The following is a 17,521-nucleotide window of genomic DNA, read 5'->3' on the forward strand; positions in this document are numbered from 1 at the left end:
AGGAACTTCGGCGTTGTGGAGGGGCGGGTGAGCGTTGGGCGCAGGGAATTTGTGAGCGTTTTGAGGAGGGACATGGTGTCTATTCTCGGCTGGAGTTATCGAGATGGAATAGAGGCCATGTCGCGAGGATGGACTCGATTTGTTTGAAGAACTCAGATGGCGGAGGTGGAAATGCGGAGAGGGCAGGGCGTCTTTATCGAGCGGCTTATCGCTTATCGCTTATCGCTTATCGATTACCGGTGCGACTAATTCCTGGCTTCTTACTAGCTGGTCGCACTCGGAGAAATGGAATAAAGTCTGGGGAGAAGACAAGACACAAATAGATTGCCAACCAACTAACAAGATGGGGTATGAGCCTGGCTATACTATACACAGGAAGAGAACCAAACAATGCAATGTAAGAAATGACAGCAACCATATATAGCGTCACTGTTAGCGCGCTCAAGCTGACTCGCAATGCAAAAAATGTTCGGGTATTCAGCGAAATATATAACGGGAGAGGATAGATCACCACATTCAACGCAGCTCTCACCTCTCCAGAATTAGGATATATAAGAAAAAACCAAGCTCGGATCAAGACAGCGCAAGCCCCGTCCCATCCCCAGTCCAGCGATAAAGCGAAAGAACCTCCCTTCGCCTCTGCTGCTGCTCGCCAAAGTCATCCGGCACACGACCTCTTACCTGAGCAAGAGCCGACCGCATGACTTTCCGAAACGTCCGCTGCATCCCAATTAGCCTTGGCGACCTGACAGACTATGAAATAAGGTTGTAAAGAACGTACCTGATACTCCGTATTCAACGTAACAACACAAGCCTCATGCGCGCGCACAATCGTCTCACAAGCACGAACTACGCTCGGATTCGCGTCGCCTTGCAACTTATCCGCCGCAAGGAGAAGCAAGAAGCTCCCCTGCAGCAGATAGATCCCGAAGAAGAAGGGCATGAAGCTGAGGTCCGGATCATACTCGAGGATATCGGCTGCGGCCTCTGCGGCGCCGACGGCGTGGCTCATTGCGGTGAGGAAAGACTCCGAGGAGATCCACATGTCGTGATCCTCCAAAAGGCTAATGGGATCCCATTTGCCGGCTAGCAGGATGTATAGGACGTGCATGATGTGCGTCCCGTAGGCGACGACCATTTTTGTGTGGACGATCGACTCGTTGACGCGGGAGCCCACAGTGCTGCTTGAGCGGCCAGAGGGGCTGAGATGGTCGAGGTGGGAGTTTTCCGGGGGTTCGTTCTCCGCGAGGGCGAGGCTGTTTGTATATCGCGCTTCGAAGTCTTTTAGGCTTTGCGCGTAGGAATCCAATTGCTGTGTTATTGCCATGACGTACTGCTCAGTTTCAGGTCCGCTGCGGACAGTCAGGCCGTAGCGGGGATGTTCGCGGGCTTGTTGGACGTCGATGATGCCCCCTAGAATCGCCATTAGAGGTAAGAAGTAGCCGAACATGCTATGGCCGGTGCATTCAGTCGGCGGACCAACGGCGCGGTAGGTGGCGGATGGAAAGTCTCCCGCCTGCCACAAATCATCATTCATCGGCTGCAGTAGCTGCGAGCATTCTTTGTCCAGCAAAGTGAGCGGCCTGTTGTAGCACAAGGCCAAATGGCGATCCGTAGCATACAGAAGCCACCAGAGTCGCCGGCGTTCTTCTCGTTCCTCCTCCGTGACATTGACACTCGAGTTTCCACCATGCGTCGAGAGCATCGGCTGATTTCGCTTTGACGGATCATCACCATCGGTCTCTCGCTCGCCGTCCTGACCCTGCTGCGTCGCATTCGGCGGCAACTCGCGGCCTAATTTTAGTTCTCGAGCAAGAGACCAAGCGGCTGTCCACCACCGCATGCTCGCGGCCTTATATTCACTGGCGGACACCACCGTCGCTAGATGAACGTACGTCGCCACATCATCAACAGCACCAGTCGCTGTACTCTGAGCGCCTAGTTGGTCCATCGACACCCCGAATCCACCAAGAGCAACACCATTGATGACCATGTTCGCCGCATAATTCGGCGAAGCTTCCCCGAGCGCCGGTCCATGTATCAGCGGACGCAGCAACCCAATTGTCAACTCCAGCAGCTTCTGACATACTCGGCCCCGAGCAGACGGCGGGGAGGTCAAGAAAGGCGCATCGCTTGTTTGCGCGCCTACCCATAGCATACTCGCCAATAACCCAGGAGAACACACGCGTGGTTTTGTAGGGTGGAGGAACGACTGTTTTCGGAAGATATATCCAACGACATAAGGAGACTGCGGAGAGAGGTGGGAGGAGGATGAACTGGTGAAGTAGAGGTCGAGAAGATCGCAAGCAAGGGACTGGGGTATTATCGAAGCAATATGAGGAAGGACCGGTTGGAGGACGGGGTATCGTAGGCTTGTTCCAGAGAATGGCGCCATAGGAAATGAAGGGAAGTTTGCAGGAGACGGCGATGGTAGTGGAAGCCACCCTGGAGATTGCGCTGGAGGAGAGAGACCTAGGAATTGAGCCGACGGATTGTCTGTCGAATTTCCCAATCGGAAGTGGTTCAGCGACGTCGTATTCGGCTCCTGGTTGAGTAACGAGAAGGCATTATCGCTATACGCATTCAAACCATGCGGCGGAAGAGCAGGCGGAGAGCGAGGGTTATTATGAAGTAGCTGCAGTGAACGAAGATCTGAAAGTGGCATTTGCGAGCGGCCCGGTTCATTCAGCTGCGTAAAATGGTTCAGGTGCAAAGCGTCGAGAGCCGATCCCAGCGGCGGCTGCGACTGCGTCGCTTGAGTGTTGTGAATGCCAGCGAGTCCGTTTGTAGGCAGTTGCGGCTGTACTCGCGACGCTTCGAGGGCCTGGTCGTACCGGCCGCTAGACTCCTGCGACAAGCGTCTGTCAGGCGATGACGGGATATCCCTGCTTCCATGGTGTCCTGCAGCGGCGGCCGCAGCCGCAATGTCCTTCTTCGAAGCCTTGCCCCGTTTCTTGCGTTCGCGAGCATATTCGCACGTCAAACCGAACTCTGCGGCAGAGACATTAGCAACAACCTCCTCTTCAATAACAATAAAAGAAAATACCTATACAATGCGCGCACGGGTTCTGCCCATCGCATTTCGTCCGGAGCTGGTTACATTGGTCACAAGCCCGACTGATCCTCCGACGAACCGGCGCAGACGAAGAGTTCTTACGAATCATAGATCGAGCTTCAGCAAGGGAATCGCGAACAGAAGAACCCTTGAAAGCGGAGTTATTGTCGGAGTTGCCTTCTCGCGACAGCTGCAATTGTTCCAGGACGTACTGCGACCCCTCGGCGAGGGTATCAAGCCCGACGGTCTGGGACTGCGACTGCGTCTGCGTCATTCTCGCGGACTGCGAGTTCGAGAAGGGAGAAAAGGACGAGCCCGTGCCGAACTGCTGGAGCGAGGTAGTCGACATCCTCGCGGATTTGCGTATCAACGGGGCATCAAGGCGCGGCGTCGCAAGCTTGAGAGGTCGTGAACTGAAGACGGACGGTCTGGAGAACGACGACGAGGGAGATCAGGTGAGGAGTGGAATCAAAGGGTTCGGGACGAAGGATTTAGTTGGGTGCAGATGAATGGCGGGGAGAGCTGGGGCAGCATTGCCGACGGCGGCCGGGGAAGTCGAACTAGAGCGCGGGCAAGAGGAGACGGTGACACTGGCTGGGAGTCTCCAAAGCAGAACAGGCAACGAGAGAAAGAAAAGACGGGCGAAGAAACAATCAACAAGCTGAGCCAACCCCGAACCTGAATGAAGACTGGATGGAAGAGGGGGTCTTGTCATGTCATGCCATGCATACAGACACCTCCGACAGCAAGGATCCCCGCACTGCAGTCACGTCAAAGTCGGATCAGGAACTGGCGAAGAACCAGGAATCTGAAGGAGAGAAAGGCCGGACGGTTCTTGGAAGGCCAGGAGAAAAGCCGAAGAAAAGGTGCTAACGAGGAATGGAAACAAGGCCAAAAGGTGGGGAAGTCGCAGCCTCAGGCAGGCAATCTGGAGATCGTGCGACCTGCAGCAAATCGCCCACGCTGCATGCTGGGGGAACTAACACGGAATAAAATTAGGCGAGATAGGGGCCCTCGCGTTCAGCCTTGTAGATTCATGTCGCACTCGCACAGTCCACGACTGGGTGGCCGTCTCTGAGGAAACTCTGTTGGGCCGGATTCTGCCTAAATTACCCCAGACTCTCACACGCCGTTTACCCGGATCTCTCACCACCACGCGGAAAAAGCAACCGAGCCCAATCTATATGGCACAGAATACGAAGCAGACTAAATGAAAGGGTGGAATATGTCTTGCACTATATTTACAACGGCTCATACAGGATATCATAATATACATCACCGCCAACTCGACGGAAAATAAAAGAAAATCATCCAATCCCAACGCCAGATGCCATCAATGACCCATCGGATCGTCTATCCGTACTTTTCACAATAAGCGCCAGCCAACAAGTATATACAAGCATTTAAGAAAAGAAGTACTTGCTGTCACGGATCCGCGACACCTCCCAGCTACCCTTCTCCGGCACGGCCCGGAAGCTCATGGGCAACCAAAGCCACACGTGCGGCGTCTTCTTCTTCCTCGTCCGCCCGACCGGCGTAGCTTCCGCTTCCTCTTCCAAGCCAGCCTCTGCTTCGGGCTCGGGCTCGTCATCGCTCAAGGGAGTCGTCGAGTCCGCATCCCAAGCAGCGTTTCCGAGAAGAGTAGCTATCGCCGGGTCCGAGCCGTCCATTTCGAGTCCGGCAAGGGCAGGCTTGTTCTCCGTGGCCTCCGGGTTTTCGGGAACGTGCCCAACGACGGATTCGCCGAGGGAGGCGTTGACAGCTAGATCAGCGTCCGAACCGCCCTCCGCCTCGAAGATGCTTGCCGCGGTAACCATCTCCCGACCCTGAGCCTGTAGCTCGGGATCGTCCGACCGCAGCAGTTTCTGACGCTTGTACTCTGTGATAAGCTCGTTGATTTGGGTGTACTTTGTCAAGCCCCTTCGCCAGGTCGCGATCTTCTTTCCGATGGGCCTAGTCGTCGAGATTTTGGTCAGATACAAGTTTTGCCCGTAGCGTACTTGGAACTCTGCCGCCAGCCTCTTCACCACGTCGTCCGAGTGCATCTGCACAAATGTCTCGCGAAGAATTTGGTTCATTGTGTCGACGTCCGAAGGGTGGGTCCAAAACGAGTCGTGCACAGCGGAGAAAGTAAGACCAGCCTCGTGACAAGCGCGCGCAGACAGAATCATGTGGGTTGCGTCAAGAGAATGAATGAAATTGGGAGGGAAGGCCTGTAGCTGCTTGCGCTTGGAAACGCAGAAACGGGAATTTTGTTCGACGACACTCAGGCTCTGGAAGCTGGTCTGGACACGACGGGCGTCCCGGTTCCGGTACGGCTGCACGACGGGGAGACCTAATGGTGTCGTCCAAACAACCGTCGTTTTGAAGTACTGCTTCAGGAACGCCTTGGTCGAGATCTTCTTCCTGCGAACATTCCTCTTCTTGGGCAGCGTCGTCAAATCCGATACGAGAGCTTCCTTGGTGATGGCCTCAATGTCCGCGGGGGTTATAGACTGCGTAATGCGACTAGCACAGTCGCCAAGCCAGTATTGGATATCGTGGGCTCCGTGGAACATGGTCGCGAGAGCTTGGAAGATTTTCTTGGCGATATAAACGGCGCCCTGCTTTTTTTGCTCGTCGGTCGAGTCGGGGTAGTAGTCAACGAGCTGCTTGCGAACTTGCTTCATGGCACCCAGAAAGGTCACTCCGTAAACGTTTGTCATGACGGTCTGCTTCACAACCTTGCGGATGATTTTGCCTTGAAGGTAAATTGCAATTGGATCCCCTTGCGCGGCGTCCCGCGCAACCTCCTCGTTGACGAATTCGGCCACACCAGAATAGACGTCAGAGGGGCGGTCAGACGGCTCGAGGTTGACCTGCTGCGCACCGGCTTTGTCACCACCGAGAGCGGCATAGTGCTGCAGACCATTGCAGGAGCCATCTTGATGGATCGGCAGACGCGACGCGTACTCGGTGGGGTTTGGATGCTGGAGGGCATTTCGGAGTTCACAGCAAGCCGCCAGACATTGCCAGGGGTCTTCAGCCTCAAGCCACCACCGGCGACCATGAAGGCCGTTGTTGGCAGAGTCCAGAATATCATCCAAATTGTCCATGGCGAACTTCTCACGCTCCGAAAGACTAGCCTTGTCAAATCCTGCAAGGTTGGCAATCTGGATCTTCAACCACCTCAGACCACTCTGCCCGAGCGGCTTTGCTTTACTGAACAAGAGGAGGCCTCGAGCATTATCAGCGGCCATCTGGTTGAGGTAGGGAGGGATTGGATACGCTCTGCCACGGAAGTCCAGGTTATGAGGAAGGTAGAAGGTCTCGTTGAGGTACGCGCGAGCCACTTCCAGTTGAAAGTTCTGGAAGCATCGCTGGGAGTGGTAACCGGACCTTTGATTCTCGATATCCCGGACAGCGGAGTTCCACTTCTTCTCGGCATCGTAGCCCTCCTCCGGGGACGGCTTTGGCGGAAGCGGCAGTTTGGGGTCGAGGGGTGCGAGGTCGGCAATGGGCTCTCCAGTATTCCAGGCCTCGAGCATAACATTGAACACGTCTCGGTTGATAGCCCATCCGGTGCCGCCCAGGATGTCCAAACCCTCGCGGATCTTCTTCATGCCATCGTCCTCCAACGCCGCCCTTACATATGCAGGCTGCAGGCTCTCGCCGGGTGTGGAGCGGACAATGTGATTCTGGTGGTAGTAATAGGCACCATCCTTGTAACCGATCCACTGTCTGGGCTTGCACAGCATGGGCAAATGGCGACCGAGCAATTCCTGAGCTGGCTCCCTGGTGAGGATTTTGATCATCTCTGGATGCACGTGAATGTAACCACTGCGCCTTCCCCAGGTGATCTGGTACGAGTGCTGGAAGACAGACTGCATGACCAGGTCCTTCTTTTTGACCTTCTTCGCCGCGGCCGCTGCCTCGTTCACGGGAACTGGGACCTTTGCAACATCGTAAAGAAAGCTCAGCAACACAGCGCCGAGCTTTGCCTTGACCTGAACCGGCCAGACGTGCTCAGGCTGCGCCAGTTCCATCTTCTTGAGAGCATTCATCCAGTTGATCCTCTTCACCTTGCCCTGGTCCTTGCGCCCGTTGTAAATTTCCTTGATGAGCCGCAACCGGTGAGCACTGTTCTCTTCTTTCTTCCGCTGCTCAAGCATTATTTGCAGAAGCATTTCCTCGTAGGCGTCGTTCCCGACCGCTACGGCAAGCTGAGCAAGTTTCATCCCTTTCTCCAGTCCAACCTTGATCATGGTATTGACAGTCGACAAAATCGTCAGAGATGCCAACTCTGCGGGCGGGACCATTTTCATGTAGAGGCCGTAATCGGCCCGCTCTTTGTCTTCGGCACCCCTTGACTTCTTATTATTGATGATCTTTTCGACTTCCTCGAGTTCATGTTCAATCCTCACAACGAGATCCGCAAACCATTGGCGAAGTAGCGGGCCTAGTCGCGTTCGTGTCTCAAATGCCTCAGGCGTGAGCTGGTTCTGTACTTGGTTTTCCTGCCGCCAACGATTGACAGCGGACTTCATGACATCCGCTTCAAGTTGCTGCTGTCGACGTTGCTGGTGCAGCTCGAAGGTTTCATCATCCATGCCCTCGGGCCTTTTCGGTGATTGGGAGAATACTGGGGACAAGGACTCCGTTAATGTCTTAAGCCCAAGACCCTTTTGTTCAACAGCTTTGATTTCAGGAACGTCTTCGGCCGGCACCTCCAACTTCTCGAATTTGGGTTCCATGCTTTCGATGGCGACACGTTGGAGATCCGAGGAGCAAACCTGAGGCAGATGAGTTAGCCAGGAATCTAAAACCATCGATGGACAGTGGGAAACAAACCTCGGAAAGCTCGCCGAGCTCGCGTTCAGTGAGCACATCCACGGCCAAAACGGCTTCCTCGCATTGCTTGTCCTTCGCGACTTGCCAATACCGGCGAACGGCTCGGTCCCGCTTGGAGCCATAAAACAGGCGCAGAGCCATGCGGATCATAATAGCGATAGTCGTAGCATCCGCAACCACGCCACCATACGGCATGTCCACTTCAAACCAGCGCTGCATCTGACGCGCCAGACCCTGATCGCCAATCTGGATGCCATGTGCGACCATCGCCTTCAGCAGCTGGTTGTGCATGTTCAAGTAGTCTTTGGAGCCGACAGGGTAAAATTCACGCAGCCGATTGATCAGGTTACAGGCTCGATGGAACTGGCCTACCTTGATCGAGATACCCAGGTTTGTGATCATCTCATCATGGTCGCCTCCAACGCCTTTGACTTTCTTGAAGACCTTTGGGGCCGTCATCAGGAACTCATCGACGATGACAAGCGAGGAGGCGTCGTCGCCGAAAATCGAAGGAAAATCGCGGTTCCATTTCAACGCGGGATCCCATTCTATGGTCTTCACACGGTGCGCGGAGTATGACGCCTGATTGAAGTTTTCGGAGTGTGATAGTTGCTCGAGGGCCTGGGGGTCAGCGGCGGTGGCAAGGCTGCGGCTCGATTGCAAGGAGGGACGACGGGGGCGAGTCTCGGAGGAGGAATTGGATGAAGTCGAGTTTTGCAGTGATGTGAGTCGACTCGTGTGGGAGTGATGGCGTAGCTTTGCCGGTGATGGCAAGACGGAGCGTCCTTTCAGAAGCCGAAGCTGGGAAGCAGTGCTCCTCTGGCGAACAAGCTGGGACAACATGACGAACGCTATTAAAACAAGAAGCAAAGATTATATAGTCGCAATTAAGAGGAAGATGATATGCAATTAAAGCGGAGAGTAGGAAAGAGAAAATTAGATGCGCCGCAAATGCAGGAACAAATCAACAACAGCTGCGGCGAACGCTCAGCACCTCTGGACAGGAAATTGTCAAGCCACTGACAAGGCGTCCTGCAGCCTTCTCAACTTGCACGCCGGCAAAATCAATAATGAAAACGGATAAGCAAGAAGGAGTGGTGAGGACGAGCAGAGAAGGGATGGGATGAAGAATCTCATCTCCGGAGAGAAGAAAATACTCCCGGAAAGGGCGCTGCGTCACGTGCGGGCGAATCATTCGATTTGCCTTCCATTGGGTGGGTCGCCTTCTGATCGTTCCGCGCCAAATTCTTTAATCAGGCCCACTTTGCCATCTACAGCATCGGAGTACAGCCCTGGATGTTTCGATGTAGTTCTACGTTTCTGCTCTTACAGCGCATTGGGTCTCATTGCTGATTCAAAGTTCCTAGTTTTTATCCTTCCTCCGTGCTACTCCCCGAAGTCTCACTCGCCTTCTGCTTCAGCCGATTCTGCTTCATCGCCCACCCCGTCATCTCCGGTCGTGCCGGGTCAATCCGGGGCGCACTCATCTTATCCAGATAATCCTCGCCGTTGATAGCTGACTGGAGCTGCGGCAGGCCTTCCACGTCCTGGTGCATCATGAAGTTATCGTAGATCTGCCATGATTCCTCGTTCTACGAGAGTCAGCATACCACCACCATTGCTCAAAAGGGAAAACTCACCTCGGCATCAACCCAATCGTACGTCTTCCACTGTTCATCCTGCATCCGCTTCAAAAGATCAAGGTTCCCCGGCACAATGACCTCCCTATCCTCCGCCCCCTTGACCTTAACATCAACAGCTCTAGCCTCCGGCTCCGGCCGCTCCTCGTCACCCTCCTTCCTCTTCCCAGCACGCGCCTTCGGCATCTCATCCATCGCATCGAGGTGGTGAAGCTGCGGATGTAACTGAACGACCGCCGTAACCGGCGAGAGGTGTAGTTTATCTGTAGACGTAGACGAGCAGCGAGTCAGCCATGGCCCAATGTCTCTCTGACCTCACAAGACAACGAAAGAATCCAACATACCGCCCCGGAACGCAGCAAGCATATAAACCGGGTCCCCATCCTCGGGCGTCTTAATCCGTCCACCCAGCGTCTGCACCTTAAGCAGCGGCGTCTGATCCCCCGGCGCCAATCCCACATACTCCTCGCTCTTCACACCAGCACCAGCACCAGCACCGGCCTCCGCCTTGACCTTCCCACCCGCAGCCGCCTCTCGCTGGCCCGCAACACTAAACCCCCCCGCCATCCCGTACGCGCCTCCCTCGCGCGCACTCTTACTCTTCTTCAGCGCATCGCCGTACTTGACGCCCTTGCCCAGATCATAGTTCAGGCGCGTGTTGATGGGGACGTCGACCTCCACAAGCCCGGTCTTGGGCTTCAGGCGGATGGCGGTGGGTTTCTGGCCGTTGGTGTCGTCGTATGCGTGCCCAGTGGGTCGGTCGAGGTACTGCAGGACGAAGCGGCTGATGTCGGAGTTTGTGAGGTAGATGTCGTAGGAGGCGATTATGGGGTCGGCGGCGGGTGAGGGGGTCGTTGACGGGGTTGGTGTTCGGGATTTTCGCGGTGAGGGTGGCATGGTGCTGGTTGTTTCTGGGCGGACGGCGGCTGGATGTCGGTGGCTGTAATTTGTGAGAGGGTTATGGAGGCTATAAGGGGTCCATTCCAGGATCGGAGTCAAGTTGTGCGTGTAGAATTGAGATGTAGATGTGCAGGCAATGGTCGTGCTTTTTTTGGGCTTATCGGCGGCAGAAAGATTTGGCTCTATTTGTGGCCTCAGGCCACTGTATTCCTTTACCGTACCGTACCGTACCGTACCTGATCTAACCCAGTAAGCCCGTAGAGGGCTTGCATGCGCAGCCCCGGCCTCATAAACAGCGCTCTCCCCTTTAAATCTAACGTGCTTGTCATCAACCCGCCGACATTACTGTCGAACGCTAAGGACTACTTCAAGAAGGATTGAACTCTACTTTGAAACTTCCAACATGAGCTCCTCAACGCCCTGCTCAGCCTGCACATGGACAGCAGACCGTCAAGAAAACTGTCGCTACAACAGCAACGTGAAACTATTCTACGGCGTAAGCGACCGCGGAGTCTGGTCCCTGGGGTCGCGGTATATCCTAAAAGAGCGCTCCAGCCAACCTCCGAATTCTGAAGTCCCGAATCTGAGATTCCTGAAGGAACACACCTCCATCCCCATCCCCACCGTCGTCCGCAGCTGGGAAGAAGACGGCCGCGCCTTTGCCATTATGGACCGAGTCCCTGGGACGCCGTTAAGTGCAATCTGGAGCACCCTGTCAGAGGTCGAGAAGAAGAGCATCGCAAAACAGACGGCGGAGTACCTGGGACAGCTGCGCGAGCTCCACTCCAACACGATGCAAGGGCTTCACGATCAGCCGATCTACTCTGCGTTTCTATTTCCCACGGGCTACGGTGTCCCTCATGGGCCGTTTTCGTCTGATGATGAACTGTGGTCGGAAATGAAACAGGCTCTGCAGGGGATCCCGGAGGATGTTTGCCTAAGGCTTCGAGAGCGCATGCCGTCCGCAGCACCGTATACCTTCACCCATGGGGACCTTACTTTCGTTAATATCATGGTTGACGATGGTCGTGTTACTGGGATCCTTGACTGGGAGTCTTCTGGATATTTCCCTGTCTGGTGGGAGTTCACTTGTGCTGGAATTGGCTTGAGCAACGAGGACAAGGAGTGGAAGAATCTGCTACACCGATATATGCCTGATCACACCAATGCTCGCGAGTTTTGGTTGGATTTTTATGCTCTTTCTAAGTATCCCAATCTCAATGAAAGAGGGATGGCACTGCTGAAGAGCACCACTAAATAGGAACAGCAATAACAAAAGAGTGACAGGATAGAGTATAATGAGCGTCCTGAATATCCCCCAGTACAAAGGAAATCAAAGCCTGAAGCACTAAAGAGAGTGCCCGGTATGGCTTTGATATTGGCGCATCATGGCGAAGGACCTTATGAGTTTCGCTGCATCTGTTAAGCTTCTGTTTGCTGTAGGGACCAGGTGTCATACCGACTCAAGTCTCAGAGAACTTTGGGGAGCTCGGCACCGCAGAATTCGCAATTTTCCCTTTGGGTCATATTGCCCTTTCCACATTTCGGACAGTTCATCTTTGTGGAGGTGCGAACGGAATAAGAGTAGTATCAAGATATTTGGGATGGTTCTATTGCGAGATATTGAGATAGAGCAATGCGATGTTCTCCTTGACTTCTCCATGAAATATATATGTTTGCGCAGTCACAACTGAGCCTCAATCAACGGACAGTTTTACAGCTGGATGAGGATCCGACCACAAGCTAGCCATGTCATTGTCTTCAAAAGTTGCACTGGGAGGAAACTCAACCCTAACATGATCCCCCTTTATTGGTTGGCTGGAGAAAGGCCTAAGGGAATACCCCTCGACCGAGCTTCACAATCAGAATTCAAGAGCTTGTCCCATGGCTACTGGGCGCCGTGCGAGACTCTGCACAAAAGGCTAGGTAATGGTTACCAAGATATGCTTCTGTACTCGTCTAGCTTTGCGATTTTCTCCATCCTCAAGTGTTTGTCGTGGCTTGGCATGTGTGTGTCTTCAAAGAGGGCGTGGCTTTGATGCTTCGCCGAAGGAAATCCAGACTCAAGGTTATGTCCGATATGGATGATGGTATTCATGATCTAGAGAAAGACCTCAAGCGGAGAAAGCTTCAAGAAACAACGCGAGAAGCCAGCTTCGTAGCGGAGAGCTCGACGTCGTGATACAGCAAGGCTGTCAGGAGAACTGTGCTAAATGGCCTTTATCTGCAGCCACATTCCTTCCTCACTCGGTCACACTGGATAATCCCTGTTGGGATGGAGCGGCACCCCAGCTCCCATCCACAAGCCAGAAGCAAGCCAGACCACACCAACGCGGAGCCGCCAGAGATCGAACCTCTCTCCGTGCCATGTCCTCCAGTCTCTCGTCCAGCGCTCGAAGTAAGCCTCGTGCTGCTGCCTGCTGCTCCGCAAACTGACTTGCAGAGGTCGTCCGTATCACGGACGTTAGGCCTTCTTACAGCGTGCACCTGCAACCTTCCCAACTACAGCAGCAGCAGACAGAGATAACTGCCTTGTGCATCTCGCCCACTGGCACTACCAGCAAAAGACTCAGTTATGCGCAACTGCGAGCTTTACCCGGCGGGCCGGACGCTCTGATCCAATTCCAGGTCAACCCAGCAGATGCTCCATTCTCATCCAACCCTACGCCCCCTCTTCCGAGGGCTTATCCGATGGAGTCCGAGGGCCAAGGGTCAAGGTGGTCGAGGTGGTCAAGATGGTTTCGCCGCTGGTGCAATACGTGAATGGCACCGGGAAGGAGATTCGTGATGGGTTCTAACGAACCGGACCCTACATCGGCAGATCAGATTGTCGCTGTTCATCCCGGATCCAACAAAACAAAGTTGGAATCAGAAGGCTAACATACGAGGTTTCCTGTCATAGTTACCTATCTCAGTCATTTAAAGATATTCCACAGAAGCATGAGCATGATGGTATATCACAAATTTATATCTAACTCTTCAAACCTCACCCTTCACCCCCGGCCAGCGCCTCGCCCTCCCTTTCAGCACAACCCCCACCACAAGCCCCGGATACGCCCACAGCACAACCGTCAGCGCCGTAAGCGGCACCGTAATTAACTAGTACAGCCAGAAATTATCCGCGACAACCCATTCCTGGTGCGATCCCTCGAGAGCGGCATGAGGCTTGCATTACCTAGTCTATTATGATTGCAGGAACACGGGCGGCTTGTATCTGTTATAGCCATAGCCTTGAGTCACTACCTTGCGTTACCCTACTCTTCCAGCCGAGCCTCAAACACAGCGATCCTGCTAGAACCACCTGCCTCATAGGCACCTGAGAGAATTTTTCTAGTAAGAAGTCCTAGTCCACTTGTCTTAGGTAAAGGAACCAGTATACCCAGTTTCTTTTTCTCACTATATCCTCCATGAAATCTCCCAAAGTCACCCCGTCTCGGGCGCCTATACCAGCAAAGGCCCACATGGCGAAAAGCCCTAATTCATCTCACAATCCCCCAAAGGCTCCCCCAGCAACCGCCAGAACCTCGCCCCAAACTCCTGCAGGACCCCTTTATGCAAATGAACCCCCCGATCTGGCTCACCCACCGGCGCCCCCGTAACCCTCGCCAGATCAAGGAAAAGCCCGTCCGTCCAAACCAGATCCGAATTCCCGTTCATCTGCACCTCACTCCCATTGGGACCTGTATTCCTCTTCCACCCACGCACTTCAGGATCCGCGCCAGCTCCATCCCCCCTTAAAATCTCAACATACTGCGCCCGCACCGCCACCGCACCCGCACCCAGCGCCCGCTCCCAAACATCAACCCGCAGAACCTCCTGGCACCGACTAACATCCACCGTAACCACCATCTCAACCGTCGACCCGCTGGTCTCCAGCCAAACCCTCGCATCCTCCGCCAAGCGTCCCGCACACTGAACGCCCCCAACAACAACCACAATCCTCAGCGCCAGCTGCATCGCCGGCCCCGTCCAGAAAAGCCCGCACGTATCCGGCTCCTTCGCGTACCAAGCCCCATTATTCCCAAGGACCGTTAGAGGCGAAGCGCAGCAGAGCACGTCGTTGATGCCCCATGTTAACTCCGCCTGCCGGTTCACCATCTCGTTGAAGAGCCCTGTGATCAGGAGATGCGCGGGACCGTGGAGTTTCACGCTGAGGGTTCGGGATACGTAGTTGTAGGAGAGCTTGACGGCGAGCTTTGGGCGGTCGTCGTGGGACGAGAGGAGGTCGAAGGCGTCGGAGGGGACGTCGGTGAACTCGAGCAGTTCGTGGGCTTCGCCGAGGTGGGCGCGGATGATGGCCAGGTAGGATTCGAAGCGGGTGTATCTGAAGCGGTTGGAGGGGTTGGGCGTCATTGGCGCGTCTAGGGTGAGGCCGGACATTTGCGCGGAGAGCATGGTGTCTTGGTGCCAGGGGGAGGGCTCCATCTTTGGTAGTTTTGCTTGGGCTTTTGATGTAGATGATGCTGAGAAGCACTGGGGACCGTCTTCGCTCTGAGAACGAAGAAAACAGCAGTAGAAGTGGCGCGAGAAAAGTTCTCGCCGGAGCCAACCTCCATGCTAACCCTGACTCATTGGACTGGAGCGCCATTCCGAAGGGACGTTGACGTCGCTAAAGAGAAAACTGGGAGTCAATTTTGCTCGAGGTTCGGACCGTCGCTCTCCTCCAATTTGAACCTTGGAATACTCACAGGATCTCTCATTCGCCATGGGAAGAATAGATCACACATCTGCAAACCCTAAGATGCTGGATTACATGCGGGACGGCAGTAAATTGCTATCCATATCTACGTCAAGGCTAGCACCTCGTCAGACTACCTAATCTAGCCTGGCTACTGCGCATAGATGCAAGCCTCGAGCCCCGGGAACTGAAAATGCAGCACTCAGCAATGCCGTGGTTTCTTCCACGTTGACACCGCTATAATGATGGGGCTGGGCTAGCTACTCGCAGACCCGGTTCTGGAATTGGCTTATGCATGCGTCTTATGCTCAGGCGGCTCGTGCGCGATACGACACGCTGCTATACCGCAGAGAGACGCGTCCAGAAGGACTTTAGTTTTCCTACAGAATATAATACTAGGGACTCCCTTCACCCTTTCTCGTTTCCGCCATTCGCTTACTCCGTACCGTATTCCCTTCTATTCTCAACATGAATGGCGATCCGCTTCTCATCCAGCCCGAGGGCGCCCTTGATTTCATTGCCCTGGGATCCGCAGGCGCAGTGTTCCAAGACAGCAAAGGACAAGCCATCAAATCAACTCTCAAGCACGACGTCACAGGATGCAGCCAGCAGGTTATCGAGCATGTCCGTCACATCGAGTCCATCTCGGAAACATGCATCGCCCGCGAGAAGACCATTTACGAAGCACTGCCAAAGCATCCCCGCATTCTGGCCTGCCTCGAAACCAAGGAAAAGAGTCTCCATTTTCCATTCTATCGGCTCGGGAATCTCCGTGATTATCTCCGGCACAATGAAATAGACAACAGTATCCGGGACCGCTGGGTCAGAAACGCGATCGATTCCATCGCCGTGATCCACGCATACGGCGTGATCCACGCCGACATCAGCCCGCGCAACTTCCTTGTGGCCGACGACCTATCGATCAAGCTCTGCGACTTCGCCGGATCCGCAATCGGCGACCTGCAGCCCCTGGTGGAAGAAGAGGAGCGGTACCGGATGGCGCCGCTGTCGCCGCGGACTTTCCAGACCGATTTGTTTGCGCTCGGCTGCTTGGTCTATGAACTCTCCACTGGGATTCGCCCGTATGACGAGATCGATGATGATGAAGTCGAAAGGCTCTATAAGGCACAGACATTTCCGAACCTTGACGGTCTGAAATACCGGAATATCATCTACAAATGCTGGACTTCCCAATATGAAGGCGTCGACGCACTCCGGGTTGATTACAGCCATTACACTCATCAGGCAGATAAAGGGGGAATCTTGCAGCACTATGGAAGTACATAACGTCAAGCGTATTCGAAAAGCAACACACTGCAATCGTGCTAGGTACGATTGGTGTTAGCTTTGCTTGGATATGGATCACTCGGATGCGAAACTAGCAATGCTTTCATTCATGCAGATTCGCCCTATAACTCCTACTGCTGATAGACTTGTGATATCGCTGTACAGCAGGTCTTATTGAGGAATTTCCAGAATTCGAGGCTGCTTTATACCACACCGATTATCATGTGCGCATCTGGCGCGAAGCTTCCTCCAACTACCTTTGGTCGCGGTCGAGGGCACTTCCATAATACACCAAGCGACGAGACGTGATGGATTGGCTGGCAACGCTTGGCACAAGAGTCACTACAAAGCTCTGGCACAGCTATGTCCCCTTTTGAGCTGATCATCAACTGCACAATGATGCCAGATTCACTATTCCCCCCCTCCTTTCTGGTGAGAGGATGTAGCGACATCCTACCGTCTACGTAAGAGTATACCCAATGATTCCGGGACCAAAGCAGCAAGCAGGTGATGAGCGAGAAGACCAGGCGGTCTCTGCACCTTAGCATTTTCTGGACCCAAGGCCGGCCCTGGGTGTCTATGGCCGTCCGCCATCCGAATCCGCCCTAGAGCCATTGAGAGAAGCATGCCCTGGGCGCCCATACTTATGGAAGATATAACAATAACAGCACGAGAATGAGATACAGAGGAAGGTCCCAGCGATCGCTTTACGCATCCGCGCAGTCTGTCCATTCCAACTTTAACCTTACGGCTCCTGGGAATATAAAAGACACCTGCAGTGTACGGGGGCGCCGCCTCGTGCTTTATGGATATGGTACCTAGTTGCCTCTAGGACTCCGTATATACTGGAATCCGACGAATTGTCCTTCGTCTCAACTACGGTACCTAACTCTAGTAGCTCCATTCCGGACATCATCATGTCACCGTAGGCAACACGCTCAGATCTACGCTCGTATTCTTGCTGGAGGCCAGATGTGTGACTGGGTGCTTAGGTTAATCTACTGGGGAGACGTTGGTGAGAGAGATCCAGGGCAGCGGGATTTGGGCTGGGGTGGGGTGAACCGGTCAATTGTTCTAGAAGCAGCTGCAAGGATTCAAGGTATCAAGTAGGGACTATAAACTACGTAGGTT

At 54.2% G+C, this 17,521-nt stretch overlaps 8 protein-coding genes across 8 annotated transcripts in view; 3 read left to right on the top strand and 5 right to left on the bottom strand.

Annotated features, from left to right (window-relative positions):
- The window catches only part of DSM5745_07153 (putative pyruvate formate lyase activating enzyme), a gene marked incomplete at both ends in the record, with an annotated part of 1,122 nt that extends 1,048 nt beyond the window's left edge, over positions 1 to 74 (bottom strand). Inside the window, one exon of the mRNA XM_026749169.1 lies at positions 7 to 74. Within this exon, the coding sequence (XP_026602259.1) occupies positions 7 to 74 (68 nt within the window). The remainder of the gene's footprint in view (positions 1 to 6) is intronic.
- A 499-nt stretch (positions 75 to 573) lies between these two features.
- On the bottom strand, positions 574 to 3,329 carry xlnR (putative C6 transcription factor; the record flags this gene model as incomplete). The annotated part of the gene is made up of 3 exons (XM_026749170.1): positions 574 to 720; positions 782 to 3,046; positions 3,135 to 3,329. The coding sequence occupies 3 exons, from the start codon at positions 3,327 to 3,329 to the stop codon at positions 574 to 576; spliced, it is 2,607 nt and encodes an 868-aa protein (XP_026602260.1).
- Positions 3,330 to 4,458: 1,129 nt separating this feature from the next.
- On the bottom strand, positions 4,459 to 8,728 carry DSM5745_07155 (DNA-directed RNA polymerase; the record flags this gene model as incomplete). Its single annotated transcript, XM_026749171.1, has 2 exons — positions 4,459 to 7,827; positions 7,886 to 8,728. 2 exons carry the CDS (start codon positions 8,726 to 8,728, stop codon positions 4,459 to 4,461), a joined length of 4,212 nt encoding a protein of 1,403 aa, XP_026602261.1.
- Positions 8,729 to 9,255: 527 nt separating this feature from the next.
- DSM5745_07156 (uncharacterized protein) lies at positions 9,256 to 10,422 on the bottom strand (the record flags this gene model as incomplete). Its single annotated transcript, XM_026749172.1, has 3 exons — positions 9,256 to 9,477; positions 9,526 to 9,788; positions 9,870 to 10,422. The coding sequence occupies 3 exons, from the start codon at positions 10,420 to 10,422 to the stop codon at positions 9,256 to 9,258; spliced, it is 1,038 nt and encodes a 345-aa protein (XP_026602262.1).
- Positions 10,423 to 10,828: 406 nt separating this feature from the next.
- DSM5745_07157 (aminoglycoside phosphotransferase family protein) lies at positions 10,829 to 11,686 on the top strand (the record flags this gene model as incomplete). The annotated part of the gene is made up of 1 exon (XM_026749173.1): positions 10,829 to 11,686. The coding sequence occupies one exon, from the start codon at positions 10,829 to 10,831 to the stop codon at positions 11,684 to 11,686; it is 858 nt and encodes a 285-aa protein (XP_026602263.1).
- A 1,106-nt stretch (positions 11,687 to 12,792) lies between these two features.
- DSM5745_07158 (uncharacterized protein) lies at positions 12,793 to 13,188 on the top strand (the record flags this gene model as incomplete). The annotated part of the gene is made up of 2 exons (XM_026749174.1): positions 12,793 to 12,823; positions 12,869 to 13,188. 2 exons carry the CDS (start codon positions 12,793 to 12,795, stop codon positions 13,186 to 13,188), a joined length of 351 nt encoding a protein of 116 aa, XP_026602264.1.
- A 711-nt stretch (positions 13,189 to 13,899) lies between these two features.
- Positions 13,900 to 14,850, bottom strand: DSM5745_07159 (uncharacterized protein; the record flags this gene model as incomplete). Its single annotated transcript, XM_026749175.1, has 1 exon — positions 13,900 to 14,850. One exon carries the CDS (start codon positions 14,848 to 14,850, stop codon positions 13,900 to 13,902), a length of 951 nt encoding a protein of 316 aa, XP_026602265.1.
- A 721-nt stretch (positions 14,851 to 15,571) lies between these two features.
- On the top strand, positions 15,572 to 16,390 carry DSM5745_07160 (uncharacterized protein; the record flags this gene model as incomplete). The annotated part of the gene is made up of 1 exon (XM_026749176.1): positions 15,572 to 16,390. The coding sequence occupies one exon, from the start codon at positions 15,572 to 15,574 to the stop codon at positions 16,388 to 16,390; it is 819 nt and encodes a 272-aa protein (XP_026602266.1).
- Positions 16,391 to 17,521: the final 1,131 nt, after the last annotated feature.

Source organism: Aspergillus mulundensis, assembly GCF_003369625.1.
Source record: "Aspergillus mulundensis strain DSM 5745 chromosome Unknown scaffold_7, whole genome shotgun sequence".
Lineage (NCBI taxonomy): Eukaryota > Fungi > Ascomycota > Eurotiomycetes > Eurotiales > Aspergillaceae > Aspergillus > Aspergillus mulundensis.